At 39.7% G+C, this 17,089-nt stretch overlaps 2 protein-coding genes across 22 annotated transcripts in view; both read right to left on the bottom strand.

Annotated features, from left to right (window-relative positions):
* The window catches only part of LOC123878542 (zinc finger protein 23-like), a 62,757-nt gene extending 57,606 nt beyond the window's left edge, over positions 1-5,151 (bottom strand). For all 16 annotated transcript variants that reach the window (XR_006798841.1, XM_045925760.1, XM_045925762.1 and 13 more), the window contains exons 1-3: positions 4,806-5,151; positions 2,298-2,463; positions 701-820 (exon numbers count right to left, since the gene is read on the bottom strand). Coding sequence is in view for 15 of the 16 variants with exons in the window: in XM_045925760.1 (XP_045781716.1) it covers positions 701-820; positions 2,298-2,463; positions 4,806-4,958 (439 nt within the window). In the remaining variant the exon portion in view is untranslated. The remainder of the gene's footprint in view (positions 1-700; positions 821-2,297; positions 2,464-4,805) is intronic.
* A 1,467-nt stretch (positions 5,152-6,618) lies between these two features.
* LOC123878781 (gastrula zinc finger protein XlCGF26.1-like) lies at positions 6,619-17,056 on the bottom strand. Of its 6 annotated transcripts, XM_045926099.1 has the most exons (8): positions 16,730-17,056; positions 16,099-16,240; positions 14,545-14,655; positions 12,668-12,883; positions 11,948-12,123; positions 11,714-11,784; positions 8,620-9,216; positions 6,619-7,567 (listed from the first exon to the last, which is right to left on the bottom strand). In XM_045926099.1, exons 1-8 carry the CDS (start codon positions 16,883-16,885, stop codon positions 7,318-7,320), a joined length of 1,719 nt encoding a protein of 572 aa, XP_045782055.1. In that variant the 5' UTR covers positions 16,886-17,056; the 3' UTR covers positions 6,619-7,317. The 6 variants fall into 6 exon arrangements, with proteins under 6 accessions (XP_045782055.1, XP_045782054.1, XP_045782058.1 ...); XM_045926098.1 differs by lacking the exon at positions 11,714-11,784 and having other exon boundaries at positions 11,877-12,123; XM_045926102.1 differs by lacking the exons at positions 11,714-11,784; positions 16,099-16,240; positions 16,730-17,056 and adding an exon at positions 15,965-16,066 and having other exon boundaries at positions 11,877-12,123.
* Between the last annotated feature and the right edge of the window lie 33 nt (positions 17,057-17,089).

Genomic DNA, 17,089 nt, shown 5'->3' with positions numbered 1-17,089 from the left:
TATTATTACGCGTGGATTTAGGATTTTTAAGATCCCGTGGGAACGGCTTGATTTTCCGAGATAAAAAGTAGCCTATGTCCGTCTCTGGGATATAAGCTAACTCTGTACCAAATTACGTCAGAATCGGTTAAACTGTTGGGCCGTGAAAAGGTTGCAGACAGATAGACACACTTTCGCATTTATAATATTAGTATGGATTAGTATGGATATAATATTAGTATGGATTATAATATTAGTATGGATGGATAGTAGGATTAGGATATTGTTAGGATTAGGATGTTTGTGATTGGTTAGTGCCTCAAAATGGTTGACGCCCTATCTCTCTCTTGTCTCTATCATTTGTATGGGATTACTTAACAAGAACATATATCTACTAACTTTTTCCGTGATTATTACCATGTCATTATGAACATGGCCAATATTCTCTAAACAAGTGTAAATTAAAAATTTAAAACACCCCCGACAAGTGAAGGTTACAGTAACTAGAAAAAAAAGCTGATAACTTTCAAACGGCTGAACCGATTTTCTTGGATTATAGCTAAGAACACTCTCGATCAAGCCACCTTTCAAACAAAAAAAAACTAAATTAAAATCGGTTCATTGGTTTAGGAGCTACGATGCCACAGACAGATACACAGATACACACGTCAAACTTATAACACCCCTCTTTTTGGGTCGGCGGTTAATAAAAACCACTCACGGTCGTCGTAGTCGTCGTCGTCGCCGAAGTCGGGCACGTCGTCGAAGTCGTCGTCGCTGTGCCTCTTCTCCTCCTTCATCACCATCTCCACTTTCACCTCCTTGTCCATTTCCAACACAGCTTAAACAAAAAAAAAAAATTAGTCAATAATTATATCAAACTAGCTGATGCCCGCGTCTTCGTTCGCGTGGATGTAGTTTTTTAAAAATCCCGTGGGAACTCATTGATTTTCCGGGATAAAAAGTAGCCTATGTGCTAATCCAGAGTATAATCTATCTCTATTCTAAATTTCAGCCAAATCCGTCCAGTAGTTTTTGCGTGAAGGAGTAACAAACATACACACACACATACAAACTTTCGCCTTTATAATATTAAGTAGTGTGAAGTGTGATGTCAAAAAAAAGGGAACACCTTTTTAAGGGAGCTTGTATGAAATCTCTGATCAAGAATCAAGGTGGACTTGTCATCAACTCCTCCATTTTTCAAAGTCGGTCAAAAAAGTAGCCTATGTTACCTTGGTTAATCCTCTACTTGTCTGTGTCCCATCAGAATACGTTTAACCATTCCGAAGATTAGCCCGTTCAAACAGACAGACACTTCAATTTTATTTATTAGTATAGATATAGATTTAAAATAGCAAACTTAAAACTAACAGCATACGTGGATTATACAAATTTTGGAAGACCCTCTATCTGTGACGTCACCTCTACGTATGACGTATGTCTCACATCTGTGACGTCACCTCTACGTATGACGTATGTCTCACATCTGTGACGTCACCTCTACGTATGACGTATGTCTCACATCTGTGACGTCACCTCTACGTATGACGTATGTCTCACATCTGTGACGTCACCTCTACGTATGACGTATGTCTCACATCTGTGACGTCACCTCTACGTATGACGTATGTCTCACATCTGTGACGTCACCTCTACGTATGACGTATGTCTCACATCTGTGACGTCACCTCTACGTATGACGTATGTCTCACATCTGTGACGTCACCTCTACGTATGACGTATGTCTCACATCTGTGACGTCACCTCTACGTATGACGTATGTCTCACATCTGTGACGTCACCTCTACGTATGACGTATGTCTCACATCTGTGACATCATAAACGTTGACACATTTTTCGTTCTTTCTTAGTTCAATCAATAATTAAAAATGGTTAAACTTAGATAGATAGATAGATAATATATTTGACAAAATTTAGAGCCTCGATAGCTCAATGGTTGAGGAGCGGTCTGAATTCCGAAAGGTCGGCGGTTCAAACCCCACCCGTTGCACTATTGTCGTACCCACTCCTGGCACAAGCTTTACGCTTAATTGGAGGGGAAAGGGGAATGTTAGTCATGATTAAAATGGCTAATATTCTTTTAAAAAAAAAATACATTGACTTAAATTAATTATAGCTAATAACAAACATTACTGTGCACCTGTATATAAACTAGTAAAAAACTGTGTCTCGGGAAACAGACTTAAAACTAATAGTGGACATGGATTTCACGAATTTTGGAAGACCCTCCATTTCTATTCCTTTAGACCTCTGTAGGACCAAATGTGTTGACCCTGGACTTTTCAAGGTCTCACCTTGCAAGTCACTGAGCGCCGCGACAGGGTCAAGGCAGCTCATGAAGGTCTTCTCACACTCTTGCACTTGACGCTTGAAGTCCGCCGCATCCCGCAACCGTGCAATACAGGGCTCACAGATTAGACGGCTCTGACTGTTGGGGCCACCAGACTTGGAGTATGATATCTGTAGACAGAGTGAACTGGAGTGAGGTAGCTGCAGGTTTGATCCTAAATCTTGTATACAAGCAGGTGTTAGTAGGAACTAAAAGCGGAAGGGAATCTTTTTTTTAACCCCCGACCCAAAAAGAGGGGTGTTATAAGTTTGACGTGTGTATCTGTGTGTCTGTGTATCTGTGTATCTGTCTGTGGCATCATAGCGCCTAAACGAATGAACCGATTTTAATTTACTTTTTTTTGTTTGAAAGGTGGCTTGATCGAGAGTGTTCTTAGCTATAATCCAAGAAAATCGGTTCAGCCGTTTAAAAGTTATCAGCTATTTTCTAGTTTTCTTGTAGAAAAGAAGGTTAGATAACCCTTAGGTTCATAATATTCAAGTGTCAATTGACAAATGTCAAGCTGTCAAGATGGACGTTGCCTAGATATACATAATTATTTATTTGAAAATGATTTGTCGGGGGTGTTGAAAATTTTTAATTTACACTTGTTTACATCAAGTGGAAGGGAATCTTTTTTTTTACATCACCACAGCCATATTTGGCAAATTGTCAATTTAGGGTCAAGGAACCTAAAGCTTAATTAGCTATAATCCGTTAAACCAGACAGATTTATATGGTACTAGCTGACGCCCGCGACTTCGTCCGCGTGGATGTAGTTTTTTAAAATTCCCGTGGGAACTCTTTGATTTTCCGGGCTAAAAAGTAGCCTATGTGCTAATCCAGAATATAATCTATCTCCATTCTAAATTTCAGCCCAATCCGTCCAGTAGTTTTTGCGTGAAGGACAAACATACACACACACACATACATACAAACTTTTGCCTTTATAATATTAGTGTGATGGTATCTGGCCACGCAGATCCCAAAACCACTAGACGTACATCCTCCTATCCTGTTATCCCCTGTATCCTGTTATCTCCTGAGGATGCTTCGGTGTCAAAGTGAAACGTACGTCGAGTGGTTTTGCATTCTTAAGGTGCGGTGTGGGGTTTAGTTTAAATTGACAATTTGTCAAATATGGCTGTGGTGATGTAAAAAAAAAAAGATTTAGACGAACCTCTTCCTTTTAAGAAGTCAGTTAATTAAAGAAAAATAGGGCTACTTTAAGGCTACCTGCATCAAATGAACTAACATTTGACACCTGCCAGTGACATAGGAGCCTGGACATTTTAGATTAGATTAGAAGTTCCTTGACTTTTGTGAACTGTAACACTTGGTGATACTTGGACAAGCTGGATATGGAATGGTTATTAACAGTTGCCTAGCAGCCTTTAGCAGGCATAATACCCTTGTTGTGCTTTGTACATATACGTACACATAAGTATATTGTACATATAAGTATGTATGTTTTTGTAAGTCTATTTTAATATATAAATATTTGTAAGTATATATTATAACATAATATCTACTATTTTTGTTTTTTTTCATAATTACTGTCTATCTTTGCTGTACCTATTCTACTCCCTTTACAACCACTCGCACTGCCAAGGGTCACTGGTAGAGATCTCTTATAGAGATAAGTGCTTCCCTGTCCACTTTTTCTTTCTTTTTCTCTTAATTGTAACAACTTTCTGGTACAAATAAAATAAATAAATAAATAAATACATGTTTTTAGTTATATCAAGTATATTCATTCATTCATATCCTTGCAGGATGAAATGTGGTAAAAGCCATCTTGTTTTTGGTTTCGTTTTCAACTCTATTGTGAGTGGAATAGAATCCAAAATCATTTTCCACAAACATTCCAAATCTAATTTGGCTCAAGTAGTTCGAAAAGTCTCTAAACCTAAGTAAACATGGACGAAGTCTTGGGCATCAGTTATTTGACACAGGGGGCAAGCAACCCAGGAATAGGAATCTTTATCCAGGAAAATCCCAGTTCCCAATTGATTTTTGCAACCCCTCATTCCATGCACTGAAGTCGCTGGCATTATTTGGTATCTCTATATGTATAAATGTAGACCTATATCTACAAGCTGTATCATCAGTTGAGTTGAATCAGAATGATCAGAGGTAAATTTTGATCAATTCATTCCAAACAGAGAATCAAACCCAGGACCTCCAATTAGAGAGGTGAAATTCGTGCGTGTAAAAACTGTAAATTCGCCACTTTTGTCCAATGATCTCCATCGTCATATCACAAAGACCAAGCATTGAAGTTATAAAAAGGCTCCATACACATAGAGAAAGGCTGAATCGATTTTATAAGTCAACCAAATTAAGAAGACAGCCAAACCAATGATGTGATAATATAAAGACAAATCCATAGTACTCGGTCGGGTTATACACCCAAAATGTAGAAAATGGACGCCATGTTCCATAGTGTGAAAAGGGACTATTTTAAACTTACAGATAAATCGAAGGTCTCTGATAACATCTCGGAGTACACTTCCCGTTTCCCCATCCAAAAATATTCAGTTGAAATGTCCTTATAACACCCTTCCGAAAGGCAACAACGGCACACAGTCGGCCCAGGACGCCAATCGGAAGTTTTCGCAGCCATTTCTGTATCACCACTTTTCACACAAAATATAACTATCACATATTACTATACAGCCTAATTAATATTAAATATCTATTATAAGCCGCAAATGGACACTTTTCTTGTAATCATTGCGAAATAAAGCGAAATTAAAATTAATAAGCAACGATCGTCAGGCGTCAGCATCAGCGTTTCCTGTGGTTTCACAAATAAATGCCATAGACAAATTGATTGAAAAATGTAGAACGGCAAGCCAGAGAGCTTTTTATTTCAAAGGCTGAGAATACATTTATGACACGACTAGGAAAGCGAAAACAAAAGCGAGGCTAAAGTTTATACCTAATACAGTACCTTATTCTAATTTTTTTACGTAAAATCTAACTTGCACAGCATTATCACATAAATGCTTCACATACATAATTATTTGAGCAAATTCACTTATCAATCATTGATATGTATAGGTACAGTCATCAAAGTCATGACCTTTTTCTTGTCCTATCTAGTCTTGTATGCAAAACTTTTAATTTGTCATCTCGCACCAAATGAAATCATGATGAAAATGTAACGTTATCATATTTTAGGCAAAAATAATAATAAAGTGAAGTCAGGGCCACAAGTGGTGCAAGCTACAAAAAGCCATAAAATAAGGATAGATGAAGTAGAGATGCGACCACACTGGGTGAAGAGAAAACAAGTTCAAGTCTTGTCCAACCCCTATTCTCTACAAAGGACTGACTTTCAAATGTATCGTAAACGACAAATCGTGTCGTGTTTTTGAGCTGTATAGCCTCAGCCTAACTTCAGTCATAGACTACAGAGTATTATATACCCACAGAGTATCATAATTAATGTCACAAAAACGTCAATTTAACATAGGTGCTGCATGTGGCGCTGCACTTAATTCATTAAAGGTGGAAGCGACGGGCCTGCCCGCGAATTTCAAATTTAATTTGGTTTTTCGCAATTTGTAAACTAATACGACAACGTAGACTTATGGTATTGTATTTGCGATACTGGCAGTATCATCCTCACAGGATTATATAAAAAAATTTACTTGAAAGGGTCCAGTTTAAGAAATTAATTCTTGTGTCAACTATTCTCACAAATTAGTCATTACTAGAACTTAGATGAATAAATACTAGAATAAGTACTAGAATTAATTTCTTAAACTGGACCCTTTCAAGTAAAGATTTTTATATAAACCTGTAGAGATGATACTGCCATTGGCGCTATTAGAATGCCATAAGCCTACTTTGTCGTATTAGTTAACAAATTGCGAGAAACCTAATTAAATTTGAATTTCGTGGACAGACCCGTGTAATGCACCATAAGTGAAAGGAATTACAAGTGAATGCATAAAGTTTTAGTGACCCATTTATAAGTAAAATAAAACACAACATTAAGTTTAAAATGTGTATATTTCAAATCAATGTGGATAGAGCTATAAATAGCGTTTGTATAGCTACTCTATGATTTATCTTCTTTCGAATGTCAAATTACTGTTAACAGAGAGAAATAGGTGCGTATCTATTTACACGATATTATAAAGATATTTAGTACTAGCCGATGCCCGCGACTTCGCCCGCGTGGATTTAGGTTTTTCGAAATCCCGTGGGAACTCTTTGATTTTCCGGGATAAAAAGTAGCCTATGTGCTAATCCAGGATATTATCTATCTCCATTCCAAATTTCAGCCAAATCCGTCCAGTAGTTTTTGCGTGAAGGAGTAACAAACATACACACACACACACACACACACACACACATACAAACTTTCGCCTTTATAATATTAGTGTGATAGTGCATGAATTTTCAGACAGGATCGGGTAGTTAAACATACAGTACTACCCGATCAACCGTCTGTCCTCTTCTAGCGAGAAGGACTGCCGTTGCTTACTACAGCGTTGTCCTTGTCCCGCTCGATTGATTTCGTTTAGCCATGCACAGCCCTTACTCACACACAAAAATCGTGTGCGGGTCCACCACACTTGTACTTCTTCTCCGCGCTGTGTGACTGCATGTGGACGTTCAACGCCTGCAACCTGGGATAGCTCTTCACACAATGTTGTCCTTGTCCCGCTCGCTTGTTTTCGCTGACTTCGGCCAGGCACAGCCCTACTATAATCACTGGCACACACAAATCGTATGCGGACAGGCCGGTGTTCCGGTAGTAGTCATAGGTAATGAAATAAATTCGCTTGTATGGCGTGTGGAGCCATTGCTTACAATATTAGTGTCCTTGTCCCGCTCGCTTGGTTTCGCTCAGATCCATGCACAGTCCTACTGTCACTACAACAATTACACATAAAACTCGTGTGCGGACAGATCGGTGTTCCGGTAGTAGTAATGCTTCGCTTGTATGGAGCGATAGGGGTGTGGTACTACTGATAGCTGTCCTCCATATTATGCAGTGTGGGGTGTTGCCTCTTGACATGATTCTTCAGACAGACATTCTGGCTGTACGAGGCTGAGCACAGGCCACACTTGTACTTCTTCTCCGCACTGTGTGATTGCATGTGGACCTTCAACGCCTTCAACCTGGGATAGCTCTTCGCACACCGTTCACATCGGAAGTTCCTTTCCCCGGTGTGGATTGTCATATGCTCCTTTAACTGACCAGGTAGATAAAACCTGGAATGAAATAAAACTATAAGTAGATAGAAAACTTTATTGCACATGAAACAAAAAAAGGGCCAAGTGCGAGTCAGACTCGCGCACGGAGGGTTCCGTACTCGGGTATTTTTACGGACATTTTGAACGATAAATCAAAAACTATTACCCATAAAAATAAATCTGTTTCTGTAATAAACTATTACATGAAAATAAATAAAGGTCTGTTTTAGAATGTACAGGTAAAGCCCTTTCATATGATACGGTCCTATAAGGGTTCTTTTTTTCCTTTTGAGGTACAGAACCGTGAAAAATAATTAAAATCTAGACTATACCATACCTCCTATTGCATACATGACAAAGATGTTTGAAAATCTTCAAATGGGCACTCCTCGTATGTTCCCTCAACTGTTTCCTGCTCTAATACACTTTATTGCAGTCTTTACATTTGAACAGAAAGTCCTCTTTATGCACTTCCATCCTACACATATATATATATGTGTATATAGGTATATATATATATTTATATATACATATATATATACTGTGTTTCCTACCAATTACAATCTGGGTATCTTTAAAACAAGAGCGAATAGGCACCTTCTATGTAAACGCGTCCCATCTTAGACCACATCATCACTTTCCATCAGGTGTGATTGTGGTCAAGCGCTTGTCTATAGTGAATAAAAAAAAAAAATACCATACCTCCTATTGCATACATGACAAAGATGTTTGAAAATCTTCAAATGGGCACTCCTCGTATGTTCCCTCAACTGTTTCCTGCTCTAATACACTTTATTGCAGTCTTTACATTTGAACAGAAAGTCCTCTTTATGCACTTCCATCCTACACATATATATATATGTGTATATAGGTATATATATATATTTATATATACATATATATATACTGTGTTTCCTACCAATTACAATCTGGGTATCTTTAAAACAAGAGCGAATAGGCACCTTCTATGTAAACGGGTCCCATCTTAGACCACATCATCACTTTCCATCAGGTGTGATTGTGGTCAAGCGCTTGTCTATAGTGAATAAAAAAAAAAAAAAATACCATACCTCCTATTGCATACATGACAAAGATGTTTGAAAATCTTCAGATGAGCACTCCTCGTATGTTCCCTCAACTGTTTCCTGCTCTGATACACTTTGTCGCAGTCCTTACATTTGAACAGAAAGTCCTCTTTATGCACTTCGATCATATGCTTGTGCCTCAACGCGTTAGAGAAGAAGGATTCATCGCACTGAGTGCATAGGAACACATCCTCTTTTGTATGGAACCGGGCAATATGTATGGTCATGTTGTATTTACATTTAAACGTTTTACCACACTGGGGACATGTATATATACCTTCGGAGGGTTTATGGCTTTTCAAATGGGCCTTCAGGCAACGGTCTTCGAAGTAATGCGTCCCACATATGTGGCACACACACGTCCCAAAGTGTTCAGCCATGTGAAGTCTCAACGGATGAAACGTTGTGAAGACATCGTTGCACTCCATACATTTTATGTTCTCGTTGGTTAAACAGTACTTCAGTATGATGATATCGTCTTCGGATGTTGTTGTGTAGAACTTCTTGTCGTGCACTTGAGTAATGTGGTTTTGGAATGTGTTCAGGTCGTTTATTTTTTCATCGCATAACCGACAGTCGATTCTGTGGAATAGAATAGAAATAACTTTATTTGTATAGCCGTGATAGTCTAGTCCAAATTGTTGGCTATGGCTAATGACCTGGCAGGGGGGGGAGGTTTCTCCGCGTGTCCCTCTGACTAGCAGAGGGCACGAAGAACTGGACGAAGCGAAGAATGGGATGCGGGCGACGTGCACCTCCCGGGGTGGGGGGACGCACTTCGTTGGTGCGTCCCGGAGGTGCGGTGGTGGGGACCGAGTAGGTCCCTGGTGGAGGATCTGCCTCGGCAGAAGTCGCTGGCTGGGTTGCGGTTGTATGCTTCGACGTTCCCGTGACCCAGTCGCCAGGCGACGCGCAGTAGCGCCGCTGGGGTTTAGTGGGTATTCCGGTCGCCTCTCGGCCGGCGAGTCCCACATACCCTCCCTCAGCTGGCTGGCTGCCTCACGGCTGGCTGGCTAGCTTCCGGGGGGGATGCGTAAATGCATTCCCCAGCGTCAACAAAAAAAAAAGGGGTCTCCAAACTACGGCCCGCGGGCCAATTCCGGCCCGCCAGTGCCATCAATCCGGCCCGCGACAGCTTAAAACTAGTGTCACCAATCTGGCCCGCGACAGCCAATTTCTTATTGCTGTTACTATTGCTGTGATAAGTTGAAGAAGAAAACACATAATGTTAATTACCTCCTCGGTTTTATTTACTCGCAAGGTAAAACTTATCAACAGAAATGATGACGCAGAAAACATAACTGAAATATAATGCATAAGCATATTAATAACTAGTAAATAACATTAACAGGGCTCTCTCCGTCACTCATTTCATACAATCGTAGTTCCAATTTCATTTGAATATTAAGCAACCGTCCATGAAATTTTGCAGACATATTCTAGAAACTAATATCTATGTCTGGGGTTTTCCAGATTTCTGTTAAAACATTCGGTTTCAAAGTAACGCGGTCTTAAAAATTTACATACAAATCTTTGAGCCCCTGTAATTTTAAAACTACATATTTTTAGAAAAATCTAAAACACCACAGGCACAGATATAGTTTCTAGAATATGTCTGCAAAATTTCATGGACTTTGGTTGCTTAATATTCAAATGAAATTGGAACTACGATTGTATGAAACGAGTGATGGAGAGAGCCCTCTTAAGTAATTGAAGTTATTGAAATTCAAAAAAAGCGTATATTTGCGTAGGTCGCGTACTTTGCCACTAGTCTAGCTAGAAGTACCTATAGTTAAGGGCAGAAAAATTTAAACTTTTTTGGCCCTTGGAACATACTGTCAAAATCATTATGGCCCTAAGGCTTCAAAATTTGGAGACCTCTGGACTAGTCGTCGAACGTGCCAATGCATATTAATTGATTGCGATTGTTAAGCAACGTTGACCCAAGTCGGTAACTGGATAGGTGACCGACTGTGGAGGTCCGTATTTGGCCTCCGTGCCTGTGGAAAACTAACTGACTGACACGTGATACAACACGATACCTCGGAGAGCACGTACAGCTGTCAGTCCTGCTCCTGATTTGTCTTCAGTCATACCAGATTGCCGTCCCATTGGACTATGAGAGTGATGGAATAGAGTGCTTTGAGTGCTTGAGCTTTATACATCTGGAGAAGGGCATTAATCACACTAATATTATAAAGGTGAAAGTTTGTATGTGTGTGTGTGTGTGTGTGTGTGTGTGTGTGTGTATGTTTGTTACTCCTTCACGCAAAAACTACTGGACGGATTTGGCTGAAATTTGGAATGGAGATAGATAATATCCTGGATTAGCACATAGGCTACTTTTTGCCCCGGAAAATCAAAGAGTTCCCGCGGGATTTTGAAATACCTAAATCCACGCGGGCGAAGTCGCGGGCATCGGCTAGTTACCTATAAAAGTCAATTTGACACTTCTAGTTGCTCCACCTGAAGTCCTCAAAGATACCCTTGCATTTCCCAACGTCGTGAGTCATCGTGTGTTCTCTCATATTGTCGGAAATAACGAACTATATGAAAGTGAAGGAATAGAGTGTTCCATACGGGCATGAATTACCTGTAAAAGTCAATTTGACACTTGTTATTCCTCCGCCTGAAGTTCTCGAGGATGCCCTTGTATTTCTTAATGTCGTGAGTCATCGTGTGCTCCCTCATATTGTCGGAAATAACGAACTTTATGAGAGTGAGGGAATAGAGAGTTCCATATGGGCATTAATTACCTGTAAAAGTCAATTTGACACTTGTTCCTCCGCCTGAAGTTCTCGAGGATGCCCTTGTATTTCTTAATGTCGTGAGTCATCGTGTGCTCCCTCATATTGTCGGAAATAACGAACTTTATGAGAGTGAGGGAATAGAGAGTTCCATATGGGTATTAATTACCTGTAAAAGTCAATTTGACACTTGTTGTTCCTCCGCCTGAAGTTCTCGAGGATGCCCTTGTATTTCTCAATGTCGTGAGTCATCGTGAGCGCCCTCAGTTTATCAGGGTCCTCTAACTCTATGAGAGTGAGGGTATAGAGTGCTCAATACTGGCATTAATTACCTGTAAAAGTCAATTTGACACTTGTTGTTCCTCCGCCTGAAGTTCTCGAGGATGCCCTTGTATTTCTTGATGTCGTGAGTCATCGTGTGCTCCCTCAAATTGTCGGAAATAACGAACTTTATGAGAGTGAGGGAATAGAGAGTTCCATATGGGCATTAATTACCTGTAAAAGTCAATTTGACACTTGTTGTTCCTCCGCCTGAAGTTCTCGAGGATGCCCTTGTATTTCTTGATGTCGTGAGTCATCGTGTGCTCCCTCAGTTTGTCGGGGTCCACGAACTTCTGCCTACAGTATATACAGAGGTAGTTGTTGAAGAACGCGTTGAATGGACACGCGTAAGAGTTCTCCACTATGGTGACCGCGTTTAGAAGTGATTTATCCTTTTCGCTGTTCGATTTCATAATTAAGTCTGAAACAAGTGTAAATTAAAAATTTATAACACCCCCGACAAGTGAAGGTTACAGTAACTAGAAAAGAGTTGATAACTTTCAAACGGCTGAACCGATTTCCTTGGATTATAGCTAAGAACACTCTCGATCAAGCCACCTTTCAAACAAAAAAAACTAAATTAAAATCGGTTCATTAGTTTAGGAGCTAAGATGCCACAGACAGATACACAGATACACACGTCAAACTTATAACACCCCTCTTTTTGGGTTGGGGGTTAAAAATAATGGAAAAAGATTACATACTTCTTTTTTACCCGACTGCAACAAAGCCAAAAGGAAGGGTTATGATTTTAGCAGTCTACATATGCATGTAGGTATGTATGTTTGTATCCAAATTCTGTGTGTTCTACCGTACACCATCAATAAACTTGCAGCTGCTTATGTTAACCTCAACTCGTTACTGTACAAATTATGCCCGTGTGAAATGGTGCCAAGAATACTGGCTGCATTACCACGCTGAGCAGCCCGGCTGATTCTTTGCGCAAATTATAAATTTGATCTCACCTAGCATTTTGTGGATATCTATCGGTTTCTTGTCGGTTCCATTTTCTCGCTTCACCTTGCCCGTTGTAATTTTTTTTGATTTAACCCGGCTGGATTTTCGTTTTACCGTCGGCAATTTCGGCTTCGGCGTGTTTTTGACTTGCCTGATTGGCCTGGTCTTCTTCTTGACATCTTCACATGAAGGCTCTCTTGATATTGTCACTGTTGTATCCATATCTAACAAGTGTAAATTAAAAATTTATAACACCCCCGACAAGTGAAGGTTACAGTAACTAGAAAAGAGCTGATAACAGCTTTCAAACGGCTGAACCGATTTTCTTGGATTATAGCTAAAAACACTCTCGATCAAGCCACCTTTCAAGCAAAAAAAACTAAATTAAAATCGGTTCATTAGTTTAGGCGCTACAGTGTCACAGACAGATACACAGATACACAGACACACAGATACACACGTCAAACTTATAACACCCCTCTTTTTGGGTCGGGGGTTAAAAAGAAAAGTATTTTTAGGGTTCTGTACCTCAAAAGGAAAACGGAACCCTTATAGGATCACTTTGTTGTCTGTCTGTCAGTCCGTCGTGTCTGTCAGGAAACCTATGGGGTACTTCCCGTTGACCTAGAATCGTGAAATTTGACAGGTAGGTAGGTCTTAGAGCACAAGTAAAGGAATAAATCTGAAAACCGTGAATTTGTGGTTACATCACAGAAAAAAAAAATTAAAATGTGTTTCAATTTTCAAATTAAGATAACTATACAAGTGGGGTATCATATGAAAGGGCTTTACCTATACATTTTAAAACAGATTTTTATTTATTTCTATGCATAATAGTGTTTGATTTATCGTGCAAAATTTCGAAAAAATACTAGAGTACGGAACCCTCGGTGCGCAAGTCGACTCGCACTTGGCCGGTTTTTAAGAAAGTTATGTGTACAATGACACTCACACCACTATGACTTAGTTAGAGATAAAATTCAACCCCTAAATAGGTGTTCGAAATTAGTGTAGTCTATAGGCCAGTATTGTATATTAGCTGATGCCCGCGACTTCGTCCGCGTGGATTTACGTTTTTCAAAATTCCGCGGGAACTTTTTGATTTTCCGGGATAAAAAGTAGCCTATGTGCTAATCCAGGGTATAATCTATCTCCATCCTAAATTTCAGCCCAATCCGTCCAGTAGTTTTTGCGTGAAGGAGTAACAAACATACACACACATACACATACAAACTTTCTCCTTTATAATATTACTAGCCGATGCCAGCGACTTCGCCCGCGTGGATTTAGGTTTTTCTAAATCCCGTGGGAACTCTTTTATTTTCCGGGATAAAAAGTAGCCTATGTGCTAATCCAGGATATTATCTATCTTAATTCCAAATTTCAGCCAAATCCGTTCAGTAGTTTTTGCGTGAAGGAGTAACAAACATACATACACACACACACACACACACACACATATACAAACTTTCGCCTTTATAATATTAGTGTGATTGTGATAATCAAAGGGATAAAATTAGGTATGATAGAAATAAAAAACTGGCCAAGTGGGAGTCTGACTCGCGCACCGAGGGTTTTTTATACTTGGGTATATCCGGTCCATTTTTGCATGCGCCTCGAGTTGGAATTGCGAGCGGTGTTCGCCGGAATCTTAATCTAACGGTAAACAATAAACAAACATGCACACACACACACAAACACACAAACTTTCATCCATCCATCCATCCATCAGCCTGTATGCGTCCACTGCTGGACATAGGCCTTTCCAAGAGCGCGCCACCAAACACGGTCCTCCGCCTTCCTCATCCACCCGCTCCCCGCCACCTTCTTCAGGTCATCGGTCCAACACACAAACTTTCGCCTTTATAATATTAGTGTGAAGTACCATTGTAATCGTGATCAGACATGGAGTCATCCTCAGCCTTGCCGCTCACCTCCAAGTCCAGCTCTACTTTGATGGGTTTCTTCTCTTCTTTTATTTCTATGGGTTTCTTATCTGAAAATTAATGAATAGATAAATAAAAAAACTTTCCATGCTCTTAAAGTAGGTACTTCTTTATGCTAAATGTAAAAAAAAACGGTCATGTGTGAATCGGATGATTTTTTAATTTTCATGGTCACTTTTTGAAATTGTTATTATTTGTAACTAGCTGATGCCCGCGACTTCGTTCGCGTGGATGTAGGTTTTTTAAAATTCCCGTGGGAACTCTTTGATTTTTCCGGGATAAAAGTAGCCTATGTGCTAATCCAGGGTATAATCTATCTCCATTCTAAATTTCAGCCCAATCCGTCCAGTAGTTTTTGCGTGAAGGAGTAACAAACACACACACACACACACACACATACAAACTTTCTCCTTTATAATATTAGTGTGATTATAACAGCAATAGAAATACACACCCTGTGAAAATTTCATATCTCTACCTATTATTAGACACCATGGTTCACAAGATACAGCCTGCTAACAGACAGACAAACAGCGAAGTCCTAGTAATACCAACAGTGGTCCCACACTGTTGGCAGCCTTCTGTTAAGGAACCCTAAAACTGCTTTTTATGTCATGCTTAAAAGTGTTGTATGGCAATTTCTACCCTCTGAGTCACATGTGACAAATATGGAACAAGGCAACACTCACCTTCTTGTAGTTGTACAAAAGAGGTGAGGAGTTTCTCTTCACACTGCAGCATTTGGTGATGGAACAGATTTGCATCTCTCAAGCTTGTAACACATGTGGTACACGTGACAAATATGGAACAAAGCAACACTCACCTTCTTGTAGTTGTACAAAAGAGGTGAGGAGTTTCTCTTCACACTGCAGCATTTGGTGGCGGAACAGATTTGCATCTCTCAAGCTTGTAACATATGTGGTACATGTGACAAATATGGAACAAAGCAACACTCACCTTCTTGTAGTTCTAGAAAAGAGGTGAGAAGTTTCTCTTCACACTGCAGTATTTGGTGGCGGAACAGATTTGCATCTCTCAAGCTTGTAACATATGTGGTACATGTGACAAATATGGAACAAAGCAACACTCACCTTCTTGTAGTTGTACAAAAGAGGTGAGAAGTTTCTCTTCACATTGCAGCACTTGCTGGCGGAACAGATTTGCATCTCTCAAGCTTGTAACACATGTGGTACATGTGTCAAATATGGAACAAGGCAACACTCACCTTCTTGTAGTTGTACAAAAGAGGTGAGAAGTTTCTAATCATGCTGCAGCATTTGGTGACAGAACAGATTTGGATCTCTCAAGCTTGTAACACATGTGGTACATGTGACAAATATGGAACAAAGCAACACTCACCTTCTTGTAGTTGTACAAAAGAGGTGAGAAGTTTCTCTTCACACTGCAGCATTTGGTGGCGGAACAGATTTGCATCTCTCAAGCTTGTAACATATGTGGTACATGTGACAAATATGGAACAAAGCAACACTCACCTTCTTGTAGTTCTACAAAAGAGGTGAGAAGTTTCTCTTCACATTGCAGCACTTGCTGGCGGAACAGATTTGCATCTCTCAGTCTTGTGACACATGTGGCACATATCAGTCTCTCTGCAGCCTCCCCATCCAAATTTGACAACTGTAGGACATGTTACCATTAATTTCATACAAACAAGCTATGGCCGTTGGTTGGTTCAATTTACTTTGCTAATCTACTACTTCTATGATACACTCATCATCTTACTTGCTTTTCCCGCTTCTTTGGTAGGTCTGTATATCGCATGGACATTGTATCATACAGATTAGTCAGTTTTGTTGTATGATATCAAATTAATCTTGTAGTATAAGTAGTAATACTTTAATTGTGAAGAAAACATTGTGAGGAAACCTGCATGCCAGAGTACTCCATAATGTTCTCAAAAGTATGTCAAGTCTGCCAATCTGAATTATGAAGATCTGTGTTTCCCACCAATTACAATTCCGGTATCTTTAAAGCAAGAGTGAATAGGCATTTTCTAGGTAAAGGCGCCCCATCTTAGGCTACATCATAACTTTTCATCAGGTGTGATTGTGGTCAAGAGCTTGCCTATAGTGAATAAAAAAAAAAATACAGAGCATAACCACTAACCACCAAGCCGAAGCAGTCGACAAACATATCCGAGTAAACCTCCTTCTGCCCTAACCAGGAGTATTCAGCGTTTAGCAGCCTGCATTTCTTCTCAAAACCACAACACCTGCATACGCCTGCGTCGACCACAGGACCTTTGCTTTTCAAATCATTCATGTTTGGCTTTGCTTCACTGCTGTGCGGACATCTTTTATGCTGAGTTTTATTATGACCTACAAGAGCTTACGATTTACAAGCATTTACACGCACTTTACAAGTAGAAAGGTAGAAAATTTTTCAAAACAGAGAAATAAAATCAAAATCTTCACAACTTCGTGGACAACACAGAGTATGTACTTTGTAAAACCACAGACCAATAAC

The sequence above is a fragment of the Maniola jurtina genome, chromosome 26 (genome assembly GCF_905333055.1).
Source record: "Maniola jurtina chromosome 26, ilManJurt1.1, whole genome shotgun sequence".
Classification (NCBI taxonomy): domain Eukaryota; kingdom Metazoa; phylum Arthropoda; class Insecta; order Lepidoptera; family Nymphalidae; genus Maniola; species Maniola jurtina.
The sequence above is the reverse complement of the archived record's forward strand: the minus strand, read 5'-3'. Positions and strand labels throughout refer to the sequence as shown.

What these genes read in the sequence shown, in the direction of transcription:
- LOC123878781 (XM_045926098.1), bottom strand. Translation starts at nt 16,885, where the DNA reads ATGAATGATTTGAAAAGCAAAGGTCCTGTGGTCGACGCAGGCGTATGC. An exon ending in AGATATCCACAAAATGCTAG is followed by an intron (nt 12,124 to 12,667) that starts GTGAGATCAAAT and finishes CACTTGTTTCAG; the next exon opens with ACTTAATTATGAAATCGAAC. An exon ending in TGTCATGTATGCAATAGGAG is followed by an intron (nt 7,568 to 8,619) that starts GTATGGTATTTT and finishes ATTTCATTCCAG; the next exon opens with GTTTTATCTACCTGGTCAGT.